Genomic DNA, 15,000 nt, shown 5'->3' on the forward strand with positions numbered 1-15,000 from the left:
CATTCCCTTTGTGTAGTGATCCACAATGAAAATTAGCCCGGGCTCCAAGTCATAATGCAATTTATTTTTTCAGTGTCTGAAGGACGTGAACAATAGAATCATGATTTAAGTCGTCGCAAATGGAGATGTGACATCCCACTCTGGCTCTTCTCCTTCTCTTTGCAACAGCAGCCTACCCTGCCGCATACGCACCAATCAGTCAAGCGTTCCCCCAGCAACCCACCATCATCCCCCAGCAACAGAGAGAAGGTAAGAGCTAGCGGGCGCGCCCACCCAAGGAAAAAGGTGATAATTACCATGTTATATTCTAATGTACGGCTGCGTTGAATTAGCCAGGGAGAGGAAACACTGGGCTGGAAAATGGGAGAAAAAGAGAGCTTCATTTAAAGGAGTTTAACATTAACAGGCAGCAAGATGGAAAAGTTACTCTGTCATTATTCAAAAACTGGACTAATTCAAACTCGCAGTGTTCGACTGGTTAATCAGTCCATTACAATGTGTTTAAGTGGTTATAAATATTCATTAGATGAATTAGCTGCATGCAAAATCATTTATTAACATTCCTAGTTTAGTGTTAGTACCACAGCATTAAATGTAATAAAGCATAGGATATGCTGTAACTGTAAATCACTCTTCCTGACACTGTTTGTCAGATATAATTATTCATTTATGTTATTGTACAGCATGTGATGGTTATGAATATGATTATTAGTCAACGTGGAAAATCTGAAATGACTCTAAGTGTTCTAACATCGCATAAGGGGGATAATTTTATTGCAGTGTGTTTTGCCAAGTATTGTGGTCTACCTGCCCCCATCCTTGAGTTAAAGGAAGCTTGCATTAAGGTTATGTGACTGGTATACTTAAGCCAAAGAGTTGCTGCTCCTCCTGACAGTGTGTTAGCCCCACTGGCCTGTCTCTGACTCAGATCTGAATCCTTCCCTCTCTGGCTTGGCTGTTGGCTGGTCTCCCAGTCTGCCTACCACAGTCTGCAGCCTCCAGGAGACTGCAGACGCAGCAGCCCCCATTTCATGAGACACACCTAAACTAACAAACAGGCAGAATAAAGCCACAAGCTCAGACTGTAAAACCACAGCTCTCTATCATACTGTGTGTGTCCTCTATCTGGGCCAGGGAGAGTCAGTCAGCAGCAGCCTCTTATCAGCCTTCTCACCAGCCACAGGCTCATCTCGTCATGCTATCATCCCCGAGCAATGAGACAGGGAACAATCCATGCAGCCGCTAGCACAGCCCACCAAGCAGCCCACGTCTCTCTCTCTCTCTCTCTCTCTCTCTCTCTCTCTCTCTCTCTCTCTCTCTCTCTCTCTCTCTCTCTCTCTCTCTCTCTCTCTCTCTCTCTCTCTCTCTCTCTCTCTCTCTCTCTCTCTCTCTCTCTCTCTCTCTCTCCCTCCCTCCAGTCTATTCCTCTCCTCATCAGAAGGCCATGTACAGTATGTGGCATCTGGGTGTGTGTGGAGACTGAAGCGAGATTGGGAGCCAGTCAGTCCTGTCCTACTGTCAGCTAGTAATTGGGGCAGACACTGGGCTTATGTCATCATGCATGCTCTGCCTGTCCTCTCCTTCTATTTCCCCATGTAACCTCTATAGTTTGTTGTTGTTATTTCCCACCAGGGCCGGAAGGCTGCAACCTGTTTATTTACCATCTGCCCCAGGAGTTTGGAGACGCAGAATTAATGCAAATGTTCCTGCCTTTCGGCAACGTCATCTCCGCCAAAGTCTTTGTGGACCGGGCGACCAATCAAAGCAAGTGTTTTGGTGAGTCAGTGTGTCAAAGCCGTCATCTCTGCTGAGAAAAAAAAGAATCGGATGAGAAGTCGACTGTGATGTTTGGCAATCTGCTCATGTGCCACTTTGGATTCTGCATTTAGTTGTATTTTCCTTTATTCCCTGTGTCCTAATCAAGTTGCAATGAACATTTTAAAAGTGGCGTTACATGCGAGTGAGCAGAGAGGAGAGGGTGATGAGGGGGATGTGTGCTTCGCTTCTATAGTTCAACTCATCAGCAGATGGTTTTGAGACACTGGGAGTGGGTGAGAGTGGAGGAGGGGCATTTGTTTCTAACTACCTCCAGTTTAAGCCCACAGCTCCCCAAGTTCAAGTACATGCCTATTACCATGTAACTAGACATGCAGTATAGGTGGAATATAGTCACCATAAGTTCTTCTGGCTATTAGCGTTTCACCTTCAACAAACATACTATAAAACTACGGTTCCCCAGCCTCCATAGATAGCCCCTAGAGACCCAGACTCCCAGGCTCCTATCCAACACCTTCCTCCCACACAGCCTGTAGGGATGAGACTGGGTGGTGGTGGAGGATGTGCAGGTGGACTGTGTGATCTTCAGGAGATAATAATAGACCTGTTTGAGCCCTAGACAGCAGCACCCACGAGATGAGGAGCTGGACTACAGAAACGGACCACTGGCCTCCTATATGGGCTGTCTAGGATAAGAAAAGCATGTCTATCACTACTCTACGAGGAAGGACAAAGAGGCTGTGACCTCACACATCTCAGCATTATTTTCCCATGCAGCTATTAATTAAGATCTTGGCTGAAAAACAATCATTTAACCTCTCATTTTTTCTCCTTCCTTTTTATAGTTTGAGCCCCGGGGCTCTTGTGAGAGACATTAACAAATTAGACAGAAGATGCTATGCATTATGTGAACTAAATCATTACTCTCCTGCAGCAACAGGGGAAGCAATTTGATCCCTCTTCAGTTCAAAATGGGAGATGAATTCTTCCGATGCACATTGGATGCAACACACGCATACACACAATGCATGTGCACAGACGTGTGTGTGTGTGTGTGTGTGTGTGTGTGTGTGTGTGTGTGTGTGTGTGTGTGTGTGTGTGTGTGTGTGTGTGTGTGTGTGTGTGTGTGTGTGTGTGTGTGTGTGTGTGTGTGTGTGTGTGTGTGTGTGTGTGTGTGTGTGTGTGTGTGTGTGTGCACACGCCTTGTGATTCTCAGTGATTGACAATAGGCAATGAGCCAATGTCATCATTATGGAATCCAGGGTAGTCATTGACTTACTGAGATGAGGCAAAGTCACAGTTTAAAAAGTGACATAGTCAATGTAAAAAAGAGTGTTCCAAAGACAACATTCCAAACACATTAACATTAAGACCGATTCCATGGCAATGGAGCTTTTACATTGACATCCTCTCTGGTGATTGTTAGCTGTTGGTGTTAATTATCAGCTTCCGAAAATCAGATGTGCAGCTGAAGAAGATGGTGGATCCGTCACTGAACGACCAGCTGACCCAAATGACTAGTGTTGAGTAAAAGCACAGTGAGATCTTAAAAGACTGGCTTCAGAGTGGGAAGTTGAGTTTCTGGCTGTTTCAAGGTCTTAGTCTGGGGTCTGTTGGGATACACTGTTATTTGAATCATCCATGTTTAGTTACTCAATATTGACATTTAAGGATGATCAAAACTCACCTCTCTAAGTGGTATTAGTGGAGCAAAAATGGATTTTAGAAGGTCCTCTGAAAGCACTGCGTACACACTCGCAGACTAACACTTACCATTGAAATAGATGATCCTCTGTTTTTAGAACAGCAAGCAGCACTCTATTGTTGTGGTTGGCTTAAAGCGGGAGCAGTCCCCTTCACAACGTCCGTCAGCATCTAGCTGTGCAGATCCCTACAGCTTAGACACTAAGTCACCGCACCAGGAGTCATGCAGAGCTGTGGAATGGTGAGGCTGTGGCCTTTGTCAGTACTCCACTCTCACCTGCAAATCAAAACCTTGTCCATAATACCCGACAATGATTTTACAGAGGAATGAAGAGCTGCGAGGGAACATGAAATGATGATTCATACATGACAGTATTCAATCTCCTCTCATAAAGGCTGTTTGGGGTGTTTTACATTGTGCTGTGCAATGAATGTGTCCCAGTCAAGTGCTGCTCGTCCTTTTGAAGCGTACAGTGCTGTGTAAAACATCCTAATAAACCTGGCAGCTGACTGATTTACATGGTGTAAAGAGGGCCAGGATTTACCAGGCTTCTAGTCTGCTCTTTTCTTTGTCCTCTCTTTATTCACCATCTTCTTCTTCCCCCTTTCCCCCTTCCTGACAATCACCTTTTGGGGTTGGGATGTAAACGCAAGGTTGAGATTGATGAGAGCAGGATGTGAGGGGGATCGCTGCTGTCTGACAGGCCCTTCCCTGCTCAGTTTGTTTAAAGGGTTTGTAAAAGCAGGAGCCTTATCTCTCCCCACCTGACAAAAGCCTGCCCTCTCCCTCAAAATTAAACTGGACCCATAGCAACGTGATCAAATCAGCTGGAAGGCGGAAAATTCAGGCCGTCAATCACAGAGGTGTCTGATAAGAGCAGGCAGGAGTCCCAGTGTGGAAAGCTCCAGGCTCATTCCGCCCCAACACCCAGGTGATAACTCAGAGTACATGCAGGGCAGGGGATAGGAGAGGCTGGCACCTCTATTCACAGGCAGGGGAGAGGAGAGGCTGACACCTTTACTCACAGGCAGGGGAGAGGAGAGGCTGGTACCTCTATTTACAGGCAGGGGAGAGGAGGGGCTGGCACCTCTATTTACAGGCAGGGGAGAGGAGAGGCTGGTACCTCTATTTACAGGCAGGGGAGAAGAGAGGCTGACACCTTTACTCACAGGCAGGGGAGAGGAGAGGCTGACACCTTTACTCACAGGCAGGGGAGAGGAGGGGCTGGCACCTCTATTTACAGGCAGGGGAGAGGAGAGGCTGAAACCTTTACTCACAGGCAGGGGAGAGGAGAGGCTGACACCTTTACTCACAGGCAGGGGAGAGAAGAGACTGACACTTTTACTCACAGGCAGGGGAGAGGAGAGGAAAGACTGACACCTTTACTCACAGGCAGGGGAGAGGAGAGACTGACACTTTTACTCACAGGCAGGGGAGAAGAGAGACTGACACCATTACTCACAGGCAGGGGAGAGGAGAGACTGACACTTTTACTCACAGGCAGGGGAGAGGAGAGACTGACACTTTTACTCACAGGCAGGGGAGAAGAGAGACTGACACCTTTACTCACAGGCAGGGGAGAGGAGAGATTGGCACCTTTACTCACAGGCAGGGGAGAAGAGAGGAGAGACTGACACCTTTACTCACAGGCAGGGGAGAGGAGAAGAAAGACTGACACCTTTACTCACAGGCAGGGGAGAGAAGAGGAGAGACTGACACCTTTACTCACATGCATGGGAGAGGAGAGACTGACACCTTTACTCCCAGGCAGGGGAGAGGAGAGGAGAGACTGACACCTTTACTCACAGGCAGGGGAGAGGAGAAGAGAGACTGACACCTTTACTCACAGGCAGGGGAGAGGAGAGACTGACACTTTTAGTCACAGGCAGGGGAGAGGAGAGGAAAGATTGGCACCTTTACTCACAGGCAGGGGAGATGAGAGACTGACACTTTTACTCACAGGCAGGGGAGAGGAGAGACTGACACTTTTACTCACAGGCAGGGGAGAGGAGAGACCTTTACTCACAGGCAGGTGAGAAGAGAGGAGAGACCGACACTTTTTCTCACAGGCAGGGGAGAGGAGAGGAGAGACTGACACCTTTACTCACAGGCAGGGGAGAGGAGAGACCGACACCTTTACTCACAGGCAGGGGAGAGGAGAGGCTGAAACCTTTACTCATAGGCAGAGGAGAAGAGAGAAGAGGCATGCACCTCTACTCACAGGCAGGAGAGAGACACCTCTACTCACGGCACCCTCCACCTTCCCACACCTACACCCAGTACGCCCCGCCCTGAACCTGGCACCATGCTCCAAACCTGCTCCTACTCTACACACACACACACAAACACATAAATACACTTTCATTTCCACCTTGCTATGCTTAGAGACGTACAGATGTAGGATCTTAATTTGAACCAGTTTGCTGCAGCAGGAAAATAATCCTGCAGCTACAGGAAATGTGAATTATTATGTGGATTATAACTAATGGACATTTTTGTAGGGGTTGATACATTTTTCGGAAGGGAATATCATTTCTGAAATTTCAAAGTGGAAATTACAAACTTCAGAAGCCTTTTTAAATCTTAAATACAATTCAAGTTTTACAATTCCTGCATTGCAGTTCTCCTGAAACAGGGTGATCAAATTAAGATCCTACATCTGTATGGACCAACGCTCATACACACAGATATTCTCTGTCAGTTTCTCAAACACACAGAAAACAAAAACTCACACGTAGTGTGACCCTCCTTTTCATCTCATCTGCTACTCTGTTGTTCAAATTACACCCTCTGACTTCTAACACTCTTCAATTAGGAGCTTTTTGATATCTATATCATTAACCATTTCGTTATTTTGTGTAATCATGTTTTTATTTCAGTGAATTTCAATTTACCTCCCGAATAGAGAAAATTAAGACCCATTGTTGTTGCATTGTTGGAAGCTAAAAAGGGGTCTCTCTCTTTCTTCCCCTTTTCATTATGTCTTTCTCCGCCTCTCCCCATCTATCCTTCACTCTGTCTCTCTCTCCCTCCCTCCTTCGTTGTGTCCAAGGCTTTGTGAGCTTCGATAACCCGTCCAGTGCCCAGGCGGCTATCCAGGCCATGAATGGTTTTCAGATAGGCATGAAGCGGCTGAAGGTGCAGCTGAAGCGGCCAAAGGATGCCAACCGACCTTACTGACCCCTCTGCCGTCCACATCCAGGTAAGAGCAGACGCCATGCTATGCCCACATTCATGCCCAGAGCCAGGGTTGAATGGCAGACAGCCCCTCAGGGTGCTGGCCAATGAGGAGGGAGTAGGAGGGGCAGTGGGCTGACATGTCTGACTCCCCCCAGCTAAACTCCAATCGCACGATGAGGGCTACTGCATACCTGAAACATGTTATTTTGGTTGTATACGTTAGACTACACATCATTGTAACAAAAGACCAGTACATGTGTTTCCATTGTATATTTCCATGAACAATTTGTAAATCCTATTTGTATGTTTTACAATGGCCTCACCAAAGTGAAGGGATTGTAATAATGGCATATACAGTATAATGTGTAATGGAAATGATAAATGCTACTTTCATTTCTTGTCAGATAGCATTTGAGTAAAGACATGTAGCACTAATTGAAAGGAGGCTGTCTGAGCAGACTGCCTGAGGAGAGGAGAAGAGCGGAGAAATGACCTTGACGTAACACATTGATGAGGGACAATTGGAGAATGTCCTGAACAATGATGAGGACAGGCTCGTCATTATGACATCCTCAGTGTCTCTCTAACAACAGCCGTGTGTGTGTGTGTGGTGTGTGTGTGTGTGTGTGTGTGTGTGTGTGTGTGTGTGTGTGTGTGTGTGTGTGTGTGTGTGTGTGTGTGTGTGTGTGTGTGTGTGTGTGTGTGTGTGTGTGTGTGTGTGTGTGTGTGTGTGTGTGTGTGTGTGTGTGTGTGTGTGTGTGTGTGTGTGTGTGTGTGTGTGTGTGTGAGGATGGGGGTAAGTCTGCCTGGGGTTGGTCTCCTGCCGTTCTAACTGCTCAGTATGTGTGTATTCTTCTCATTGTTAGAGCAACACATTGTCTGTAAGTGTTTAGTGTTCACTGTTCATCCCATGTACTCCTGTCTGGTCCAGTCCAGGCTCTTCCTGTGTGAGATTTTACGTTGTTACTTGATTTGTTTTGGGGTAAATGAATTGAATGTGAGACCAATTTCACTGAAAAGCACACAAAATGTAATACAGCATTTTGAAGCCAGAAATATGCCCTTAGATGTAGGTGTAGATACTTTATAAGAGGATAAATCATCTATAAATTATATTTATAGATTGACTGAAACTTTTGTATTACCAACGTAATAACCTCAAACTTATGATTTAAAAAGACCATTCTTCTCCACTCTTCTACTAACTCAGTAATTCTGCCCGACAATTTATGGGTCTTAAAGAATTTATAATTGACTAAAGGTACTCAATGTACATACCAACATCATAGCATACAATGCATGGACAAAATCCAATTATTTAGAGTGTGACTGTTAGTTTGAGATGTAAAATATGCCATTTGGCCTGGTCTTATCTTTGTGAGTACAGTGCAGCACTCTAGTCTTTTACCCTATAAATGTTCTCTGACTGAAAAGCCTCTCAGAACTGCTTCAAAAAGAAAAATAAAGGCCATTATTTATTTTTGAAGGTTCCATTTTTATCTCTATATTTCCAATTGTATTTGTTGATTTGTTGACTTTTTCATTTTGACAGTAATAACCTCCCTTCATTTGGTTTGTCAGCCAGAGACGTTGAGAGAGAGAGAGAGGCTGGAATAAATGGGAAAGTAAAGTCTACATCATATTTACCACTTGAGAAAAAAAAATGGAATTCCACCACTTCTCTTCTTCTTTTGTTTTGCACCCAACCCAACCTGCCAACCAGCCAATCATAACATGAGATGGCCTCTCCATGGTCGTTGTGTAGCCAACCAGTAGCCACCAGTCACGGGGACACGTTCCCAGTTCCCACACCTGTAAGTTGAACCCATGGTGTCATTTTATTCTGGATGACGTCATGTTGCAGGACTGTGACTGCGTGCGTTGCATGACGTGGCGTCGAGTCCATTTTATATCTCTATCTCTTTTTTCGCCCTCTTTTTAATATACTTTTGGCAGCTTGTGAAGTACAGTAAATGGATGCCTTTTTGATTGCTGCTAGCTGTTGTTAGGTACATCTGACATGCTGATTGACTGGTTGATCATTATCAATGACGTGACTTTTGACCTTATTTGCTGTTGTAACGTGACCTTGTGTGTTTAATTTGTTCTCGTGAACTTCAATGGTCAATGTGTATGGATATTCTGTATCTCTCTCTCTCTCTGGGTGTGAATACTATATATATATGAAGAAACTGTGTATATATATACACACAGTTTCTTCAGAAAGTATTCACACCTCTTAGAGTTTTTCCGCATTTTGTTGTGTTACAGCCTGAATCTAAAATGTATTAAATTGAGATTTTGTGTCACTGAGAGGAGACAGGACACCTATTGATAGATGGGTCAAAATAAAAAAAGCAGAGATTGAATATCCCATTCAGCATGGTGAAGTTATTAATTACACTTTGACCCAGTCACTATAAAAGACACAGGCGTCCTTCCTAGGTCAGCTGCCAGAGAGGAAGGAAACCAATCAGGTATTTCACCATGAGGCCAATGGTGACTTTAAAACAGTTACAGAGTTTCATGTGATAGGAGAAAATCAAATCAAATGTGTCACTTGCGCCGAATAGAACAGGTGTAAAAGGTGTAAAACCTTACAGTGAAATGCTTACTTACAAGCCCGTAACCAACGATGCAGTTTTAAGAATACCTAAAAAAGTTACATTTAGAAAAAAGTAAGAGATAATAAAAACAAATAATTAAAGAGCAGCAGTGAATAACAATAGCGTGGCCATATACAGGGGGTACCGTTAAAGAGTCAGTGTGTCAATGCGCGGGGGTACCGGTGTCGAGGTAATTGAGATAATTATGTACATGCAGGTAGGGTTGTTAAAGTGGCTATGCATAGATAATAACAGAGAGTAGTAGCAGCGTGGAGGGTGCAAATAGTCTGGGTAGCCATTTGATTAGATGTTCAGGAGTCTTATGGCTTGGGGGTAGAGGCTGTTTAGAAGCCTCTTGGACCTAGACTTGGCACTCAGGTACCGCTTTCCGTGCGGTAGCAGAGAGAACAGTCTATGACTAGGGTGGCTGGAGTCTTTGACGATTTTTAGGGCCTTCCTCTGACACTGCCTGGTATAGAGGTCCTGGATGGCAGGAAGCTTGTCCCCGGTGATGTACTGGGCCGTACGCGCTACCATCTGTAGTGCCTTGCCGTCGGAGGCTGAGCAGTTGACATACCAGGCAGTGATGCAACCCGTCAGGATGCTCTCGATGGTGCAGCTGTAAAATCTTTTGAGGATGTCAGGACCCATGCCAAATCTTTTCAGTCTCCGGAGGGGGAATAGGTTTTGTCGTGCCCTCATCACGACTGTCTTGGTGTGCTTGGACCATGTTAGTTTGTTGTTGATGTGGACGCCAAGGAACTTGAACCTCTCAACCTGCTCCACTAAAGCCCCGTCGATGAGAATGGGGGTGTGCTCGGTACTCTTTTTCCTGTAGCTCACAATCATCTCCTTTGTCTTGATCACGTTGAGGGAGAGGTTGTTGTCCTTGCACCACATGGTCAGATCTCTGACCTCCTCCCTATAAGCTGTCTCATCGTTGTCAGTGATCAGGCCTACCACTGTTTCATCAGCAAACTTAATGATTGTGTTGGAGTTGTGCCTGGCCGTGCAGTCATGAGTGAACAGGGAGTACTGGAGGGGCCCCACTGTTGAGGATCAGCGTGGCGGATGTGTTGTTGCCTAACCTTACCATCTGGGTGCGGCTCATCAGGAAGTCCGGGATCCAGTTGCAGAGGGAGGTGTTTAGTCCCAGGGTCCTTAGCTTAGTGTTGAGCTTTGTGGGCACTATGGTGTTGAATGCTGAGCTGTAGTCAATGAATAGCATTCTCACATAGGTGTTCCTTCTGTCCAGGTGGGAAAGGGCAGTGCAGTGTGGAGTGTTATAGAGATAGCATCATCTGTGGATCTGTTAGGGCAGACGTGAGTGCCAGGGGTCGGTAGTCATTTAGGCAGGTTACCTTTGTGTTCTTGGGCACAGGGACTATGGTGGTCTGCTTGAAACATGTTGGTATTACAGACTCAGACAGGGAGAGGTTGAAAATGTTAGTGAAGACACTTGCCAGTTGGTCAGCGCATGCTCAGAATTCATATCCTGGTAATCCGTCTGGCCCTGCGGCCTTGTGAATGTTGACCTGTTTAAAGTTCTTACTCACATCGGTAGCGGAGAGCATGATCACACAGTCATCCGGAACAGCTGATGCTCTCACAATCTTTTGCAAATTTTGTAGAAATAAAAACAGAAATATCTTATTGCATAAGTATTCAGACCCTTTGCTATGAGACTCGAAATTGAGCTCAGCTGCATCCTGTTTCCACTGATCATCCTTTAGATGTTTCTAAAACTTCATTGAAGTCCACCTGTGGTAAATTCAATTGATTGGACATGATTTGGAAAAGGACACACCTGTCTATATAAGGTCCCACAGTAGACAGTGCATGTCAGAACAAACCAAGCCATGAGGTTGGAGAAATTGTCTGTAGAGCTCCGAGACAGGATTGTGTCAGATCTTGGGAAGTATACCAAAAAATGTCTGCAGCATTGAAGGTCCCCAAGAACACAATGGCCTCCATCATTCTTAAATGGAAAATTTTTGGAACCACCAAGACTCTTCCTAGAGCTGGCTGCCTGGCCAAACAGCAATCGGGAGAGAAGGGCCTTGATCAGGGAGGTGACCAAGAAGCAGATGGACACTCTGACAGAGCTCCAGAGTTTCTCTGAGGAGATGGGAGAACCTTCCAGAAGGACAACCATCTCTGTAGCACTCAACCAATCAGACCTTTATGGTAGAGTGGCCAGACGGAAGCCACTCCTCAGTAAAAGGCACATACATAACAGCCTGCTTGGAGTTTGCCAAAAGGAATCTAAAGACTATCAGACCATGAGAAACACGTTTCTCTGGTCTGATGAAACCAAGATTGAACTCTTTGGCCTGAATGCCAAGCGTCACCTCTGGAGGAAACCTGGCACCATCCCTACAGTGAAGCATGGTGGTGGCAACACCATGCTGTGGTGATGTTTTTCAGTGGCAGGGACTGGGAGACTAGTCAGGATCGAGGGAAAGATGACCGGAGCATAGTACAGCGATATCCTTGATGAAAACCTGCTCCAGAGCACTCAGGACCTTAGACTGTGGCGAAGGTTCACCTTCCAACATGACAACGACACTAAGCACACAGCCAAGATAACGGAGGAGTGGCTTCAGTACAAGTCTCTGAATGTCCTTGAATGGCCCAACCAGAGCCCAGACTTGAACCCGATCAAACCTCTTTGGAGAGACCTGAAAATAGCTGTGCAGCAATGCTCCCCATCCAAGCTGACAGGGCTTGAGAGGACCTGCAGAGAAGAATGGGAGAAACTCCCCAAATACATACCCAAGAACACTCAAGACTGTAATCGTTGCCAAAGGTGCTTCAACAAAGAACTGAGTAAAGGATCTGAATACTTATGTAAATGTGATATTTAATTTGGCTATTTCTTTAAATATATTTGCTAAAATAAAAATACAAATCTGTTTTGATTTGTTATTATGGGGTATTGTGTGTAGATTGATAAGGGGAAAAAAACGATGTAATCCATTTTAGAATAAGGCTGTAACATAACAAAATGTGGAAAAAAGTCAAGGGGTCTGAATACTTTCTAAATGCACCGTAAATAAGTGAGTGAAAAGAAGGAAGCCTGTACAGAATAACAATATTACAAACATGTATCCTGTTTGCAATAAGGCACTAAAGTAGAACTGCAAAAAAATGTGGCAAAGAAATTAACTTTATGTCCTGAATGCAAAGCGTTATGTTTGGGGCAAATCCAACACAACACATCACAGAGTACCACTCTTCATATTTTCAAGCATAGTGGTGGCTGCATCATGTTATGGGCATGCTTGTCATTAGCATGGTCAGGGAGTTTTTTGGTTTTGGATAAAAAGAAACGGAATAGAGCTAAACAAAGGCAAAATCCAAGAGCAAACCCTGGTTCACCTTTCAGCAGGTCAATAACTTAAAACACAAGGCCAAATATACGCTGGAGTTGTGGACTAGTTACAATGGACAAGTTACAATTTTGACTTAAATCGGGTTTAAAATCAATGGAATTACTTGAAAATGGCTGTCTAGCAATGATTAACAACCAACTTGACAGAGTTTGAATAATTGTCAAAATAATAATGTGCAAATATTGCACAATCCAGGTGTGCAAAGCTCAAAGAGACTAACCCAGAAAGACTCAGCTGTAATCACTACCAAAGGTGATGCTAATGTGTATTGATTCAGGGTTGTGAATACCTTCTGTTTGTAAATGAGGTATTTCTAAAAACATGTTTTCACTTTGTCATTATGGGTTATTGTGTGTAGATGCACCCATAATGACAAAGTGAAGAAAAAAAATCTATAAATGTTGAATTCAGACTGTAACACAACAAAATATGGAATAAGTCAAGGGGTATGAATACTTTCTGAAGGCACTGTGTATACCAACAGTGTTTATGCAATTATTTATAATTTGTACCAATGTTTCTTAACGCAAGAGAGCTGATGCCAACTTTTGTTGTCACAAGACAGATGATTTGCTAAAATAACCTTCTTCTTTTTTAGCAATCCCCAGCTTTAGTTGAGTGATAGACAAGATGACCCTGTGTTTGTGCAGCCAATTAAATATCCTCCATCCATATATCCATCCACAAACTGTAGAGAAGCACAGGAAAATGTTGACTCTCCTCCACTCCTCCCTGCATTTCATCTGCACTTGGAGTACTTGGTGTGATTGTTTTGTTTTCCTAACATGAGGATAACTTCCCATGTATATATTTATGAGGGGGCTAACCAATTACGTTGTGACTGGAGAGCTGCAGGCAGTGGTGTAGCCCCACACACCCCAGCCTGACTCCACCCACATTCACACACAAACACCATCAAAACACATCAAAGAAACTAATACCATGAATGGTGCCTCCTCTGCTTGTGTTGTTTTAGTCTGGTCTTTTCAGTATTATCATGACCAACAATTAACTCAATGTGTTTGTAACTCTTTTACCACTGAATAGATTACTGGTGCATTACTGGAGCATTCCATGCATGAGTTACTATTGTTACTATTGTCTCGATATTTTTACTCTCTCCAAAATCTGTCAAAATAAGCACCATGCGTTTCTATGGGCTTATTTTGGACCGAAGCTTGTCACCTGCCTTCCTGCCTTTGGGACAACAACTCCCGTTGTTAGGGCAGAGACATGAGCATCTTGTCATTATATACAGATCTCTGACTTAACTAAGTGCAGTCGGTCAGGACAACCAGCCAGCTCGGCACTGTGTCTCTGGGTTCGCCTGTCTCCCTTGTGGATCAGGTCTCTCTGGGTTCGCCTGTCTCCCTTGTGGGTCAGGTCTCTCTGGGTTCCCCCTGTCTCCCCTGTGGATCAGGTCTCTCTGGGTTCCCCTGTCTCCCCTGTGGATCAGGTCTCTCTGTCAGGTCTCTCTGGGTTCGCCTGTCTCCCTTGTGGGTCAGGTCTCTCTGGGTTCCCCCTGTCTCCCCTGTGGATCAGGTCTCTCTGGGTTCGCCTGTCTCCCTTGTGGGTCAGGTCTCTCTGGGTTCGCCTGTCTCCCTTGTGGGTCAGGTCTCTCTGGGTTCCCCCTGTCTCCCCTGTGGATCAGGTCTCTCTGGGTTCGCCTGTCTCCCTTGTGGATCAGGTCTCTCTGGGTTCGCCTGTCTCCCTTGTGGGTCAGGTCTCTCTGGGTTCCCCCTGTCTCCCCTGTGGATCAGGTCTCTCTGGGTTCCCCTGTCTCCCCTGTGGATCAGGTCTCTCTGGGTTCGCCTGTCTCTCCTGTGGCTGTGTCTCTCTGGGTTCCCCTGTCTCTCCTGTGGATCAGGTCTCTCTGGGTTCGCCTGTCTCTCCTGTGGGTCAGGTCTCTCTGGGTTCCACTGTCTCCCCTGTGGATCAGGTCTCTCTGGGTTCACCTGTCTCCCCTGTGGATCAGGTCTCTCTGGGTTCCCCTGTCTCCCCTGTGGCTGTGTCTCTCTGGGTTCACCTGTCTCTCCTGTGGCTGTGTCTCTCTGCGTTCCCCCTGTCTCCTCTTTAACTCAGGTCTCTCTGGGTTCCCCTGTCTCCCCTGTGGCTGTGTCTCTCTGGGTTCACCTGTCTCCCTCTGTAACTCAGGTCTCTCTGGGTTCCCCTGTCTCCCCTGTGGCTGTGTCTCTCTGAGTTCCCCTGTCTCCTCTGTAACTCAGGTCTCTCTGGGTTCGCCTGTCTCCCCTGTGGCTGTGTCTCTCTGGGTTCCCCTGTCTCCCCTGTGGCTGTGTCTCTCTGGATTCCCCTGTCTCCTCTGTAACTCAGGTCTCTC

At 45.6% G+C, this 15,000-nt stretch overlaps 1 protein-coding gene across 16 annotated transcripts in view; it reads left to right on the forward strand.

Annotated features, from left to right (window-relative positions):
* The window catches only part of LOC118393820 (CUGBP Elav-like family member 4), a 182,218-nt gene that overhangs the window by 156,798 nt on the left and 10,420 nt on the right, over positions 1 to 15,000 (forward strand). For 12 of the 16 annotated variants that reach the window (XM_052462174.1, XM_052462180.1, XM_052462175.1 and 9 more), the window contains exons 10-12: positions 169 to 249; positions 1,633 to 1,776; positions 6,534 to 6,683. In XM_052462174.1, the coding sequence (XP_052318134.1) occupies positions 169 to 249; positions 1,633 to 1,776; positions 6,534 to 6,661 (353 nt within the window). In that variant the 3' untranslated portion in view covers positions 6,662 to 6,683. Of the gene's footprint in view, positions 1 to 168; positions 250 to 1,632; positions 1,777 to 6,533; positions 6,684 to 8,384; positions 8,476 to 15,000 lie in introns of all 16 variants that reach the window. The other 4 variants (XM_052462176.1, XM_052462182.1, XM_052462188.1 and 1 more) reach the window with 2 other exon arrangements.

Source organism: Oncorhynchus keta, chromosome 14, assembly GCF_023373465.1.
Source record: "Oncorhynchus keta strain PuntledgeMale-10-30-2019 chromosome 14, Oket_V2, whole genome shotgun sequence".
Classification (NCBI taxonomy): Eukaryota; Metazoa; Chordata; class Actinopteri; order Salmoniformes; family Salmonidae; genus Oncorhynchus; species Oncorhynchus keta.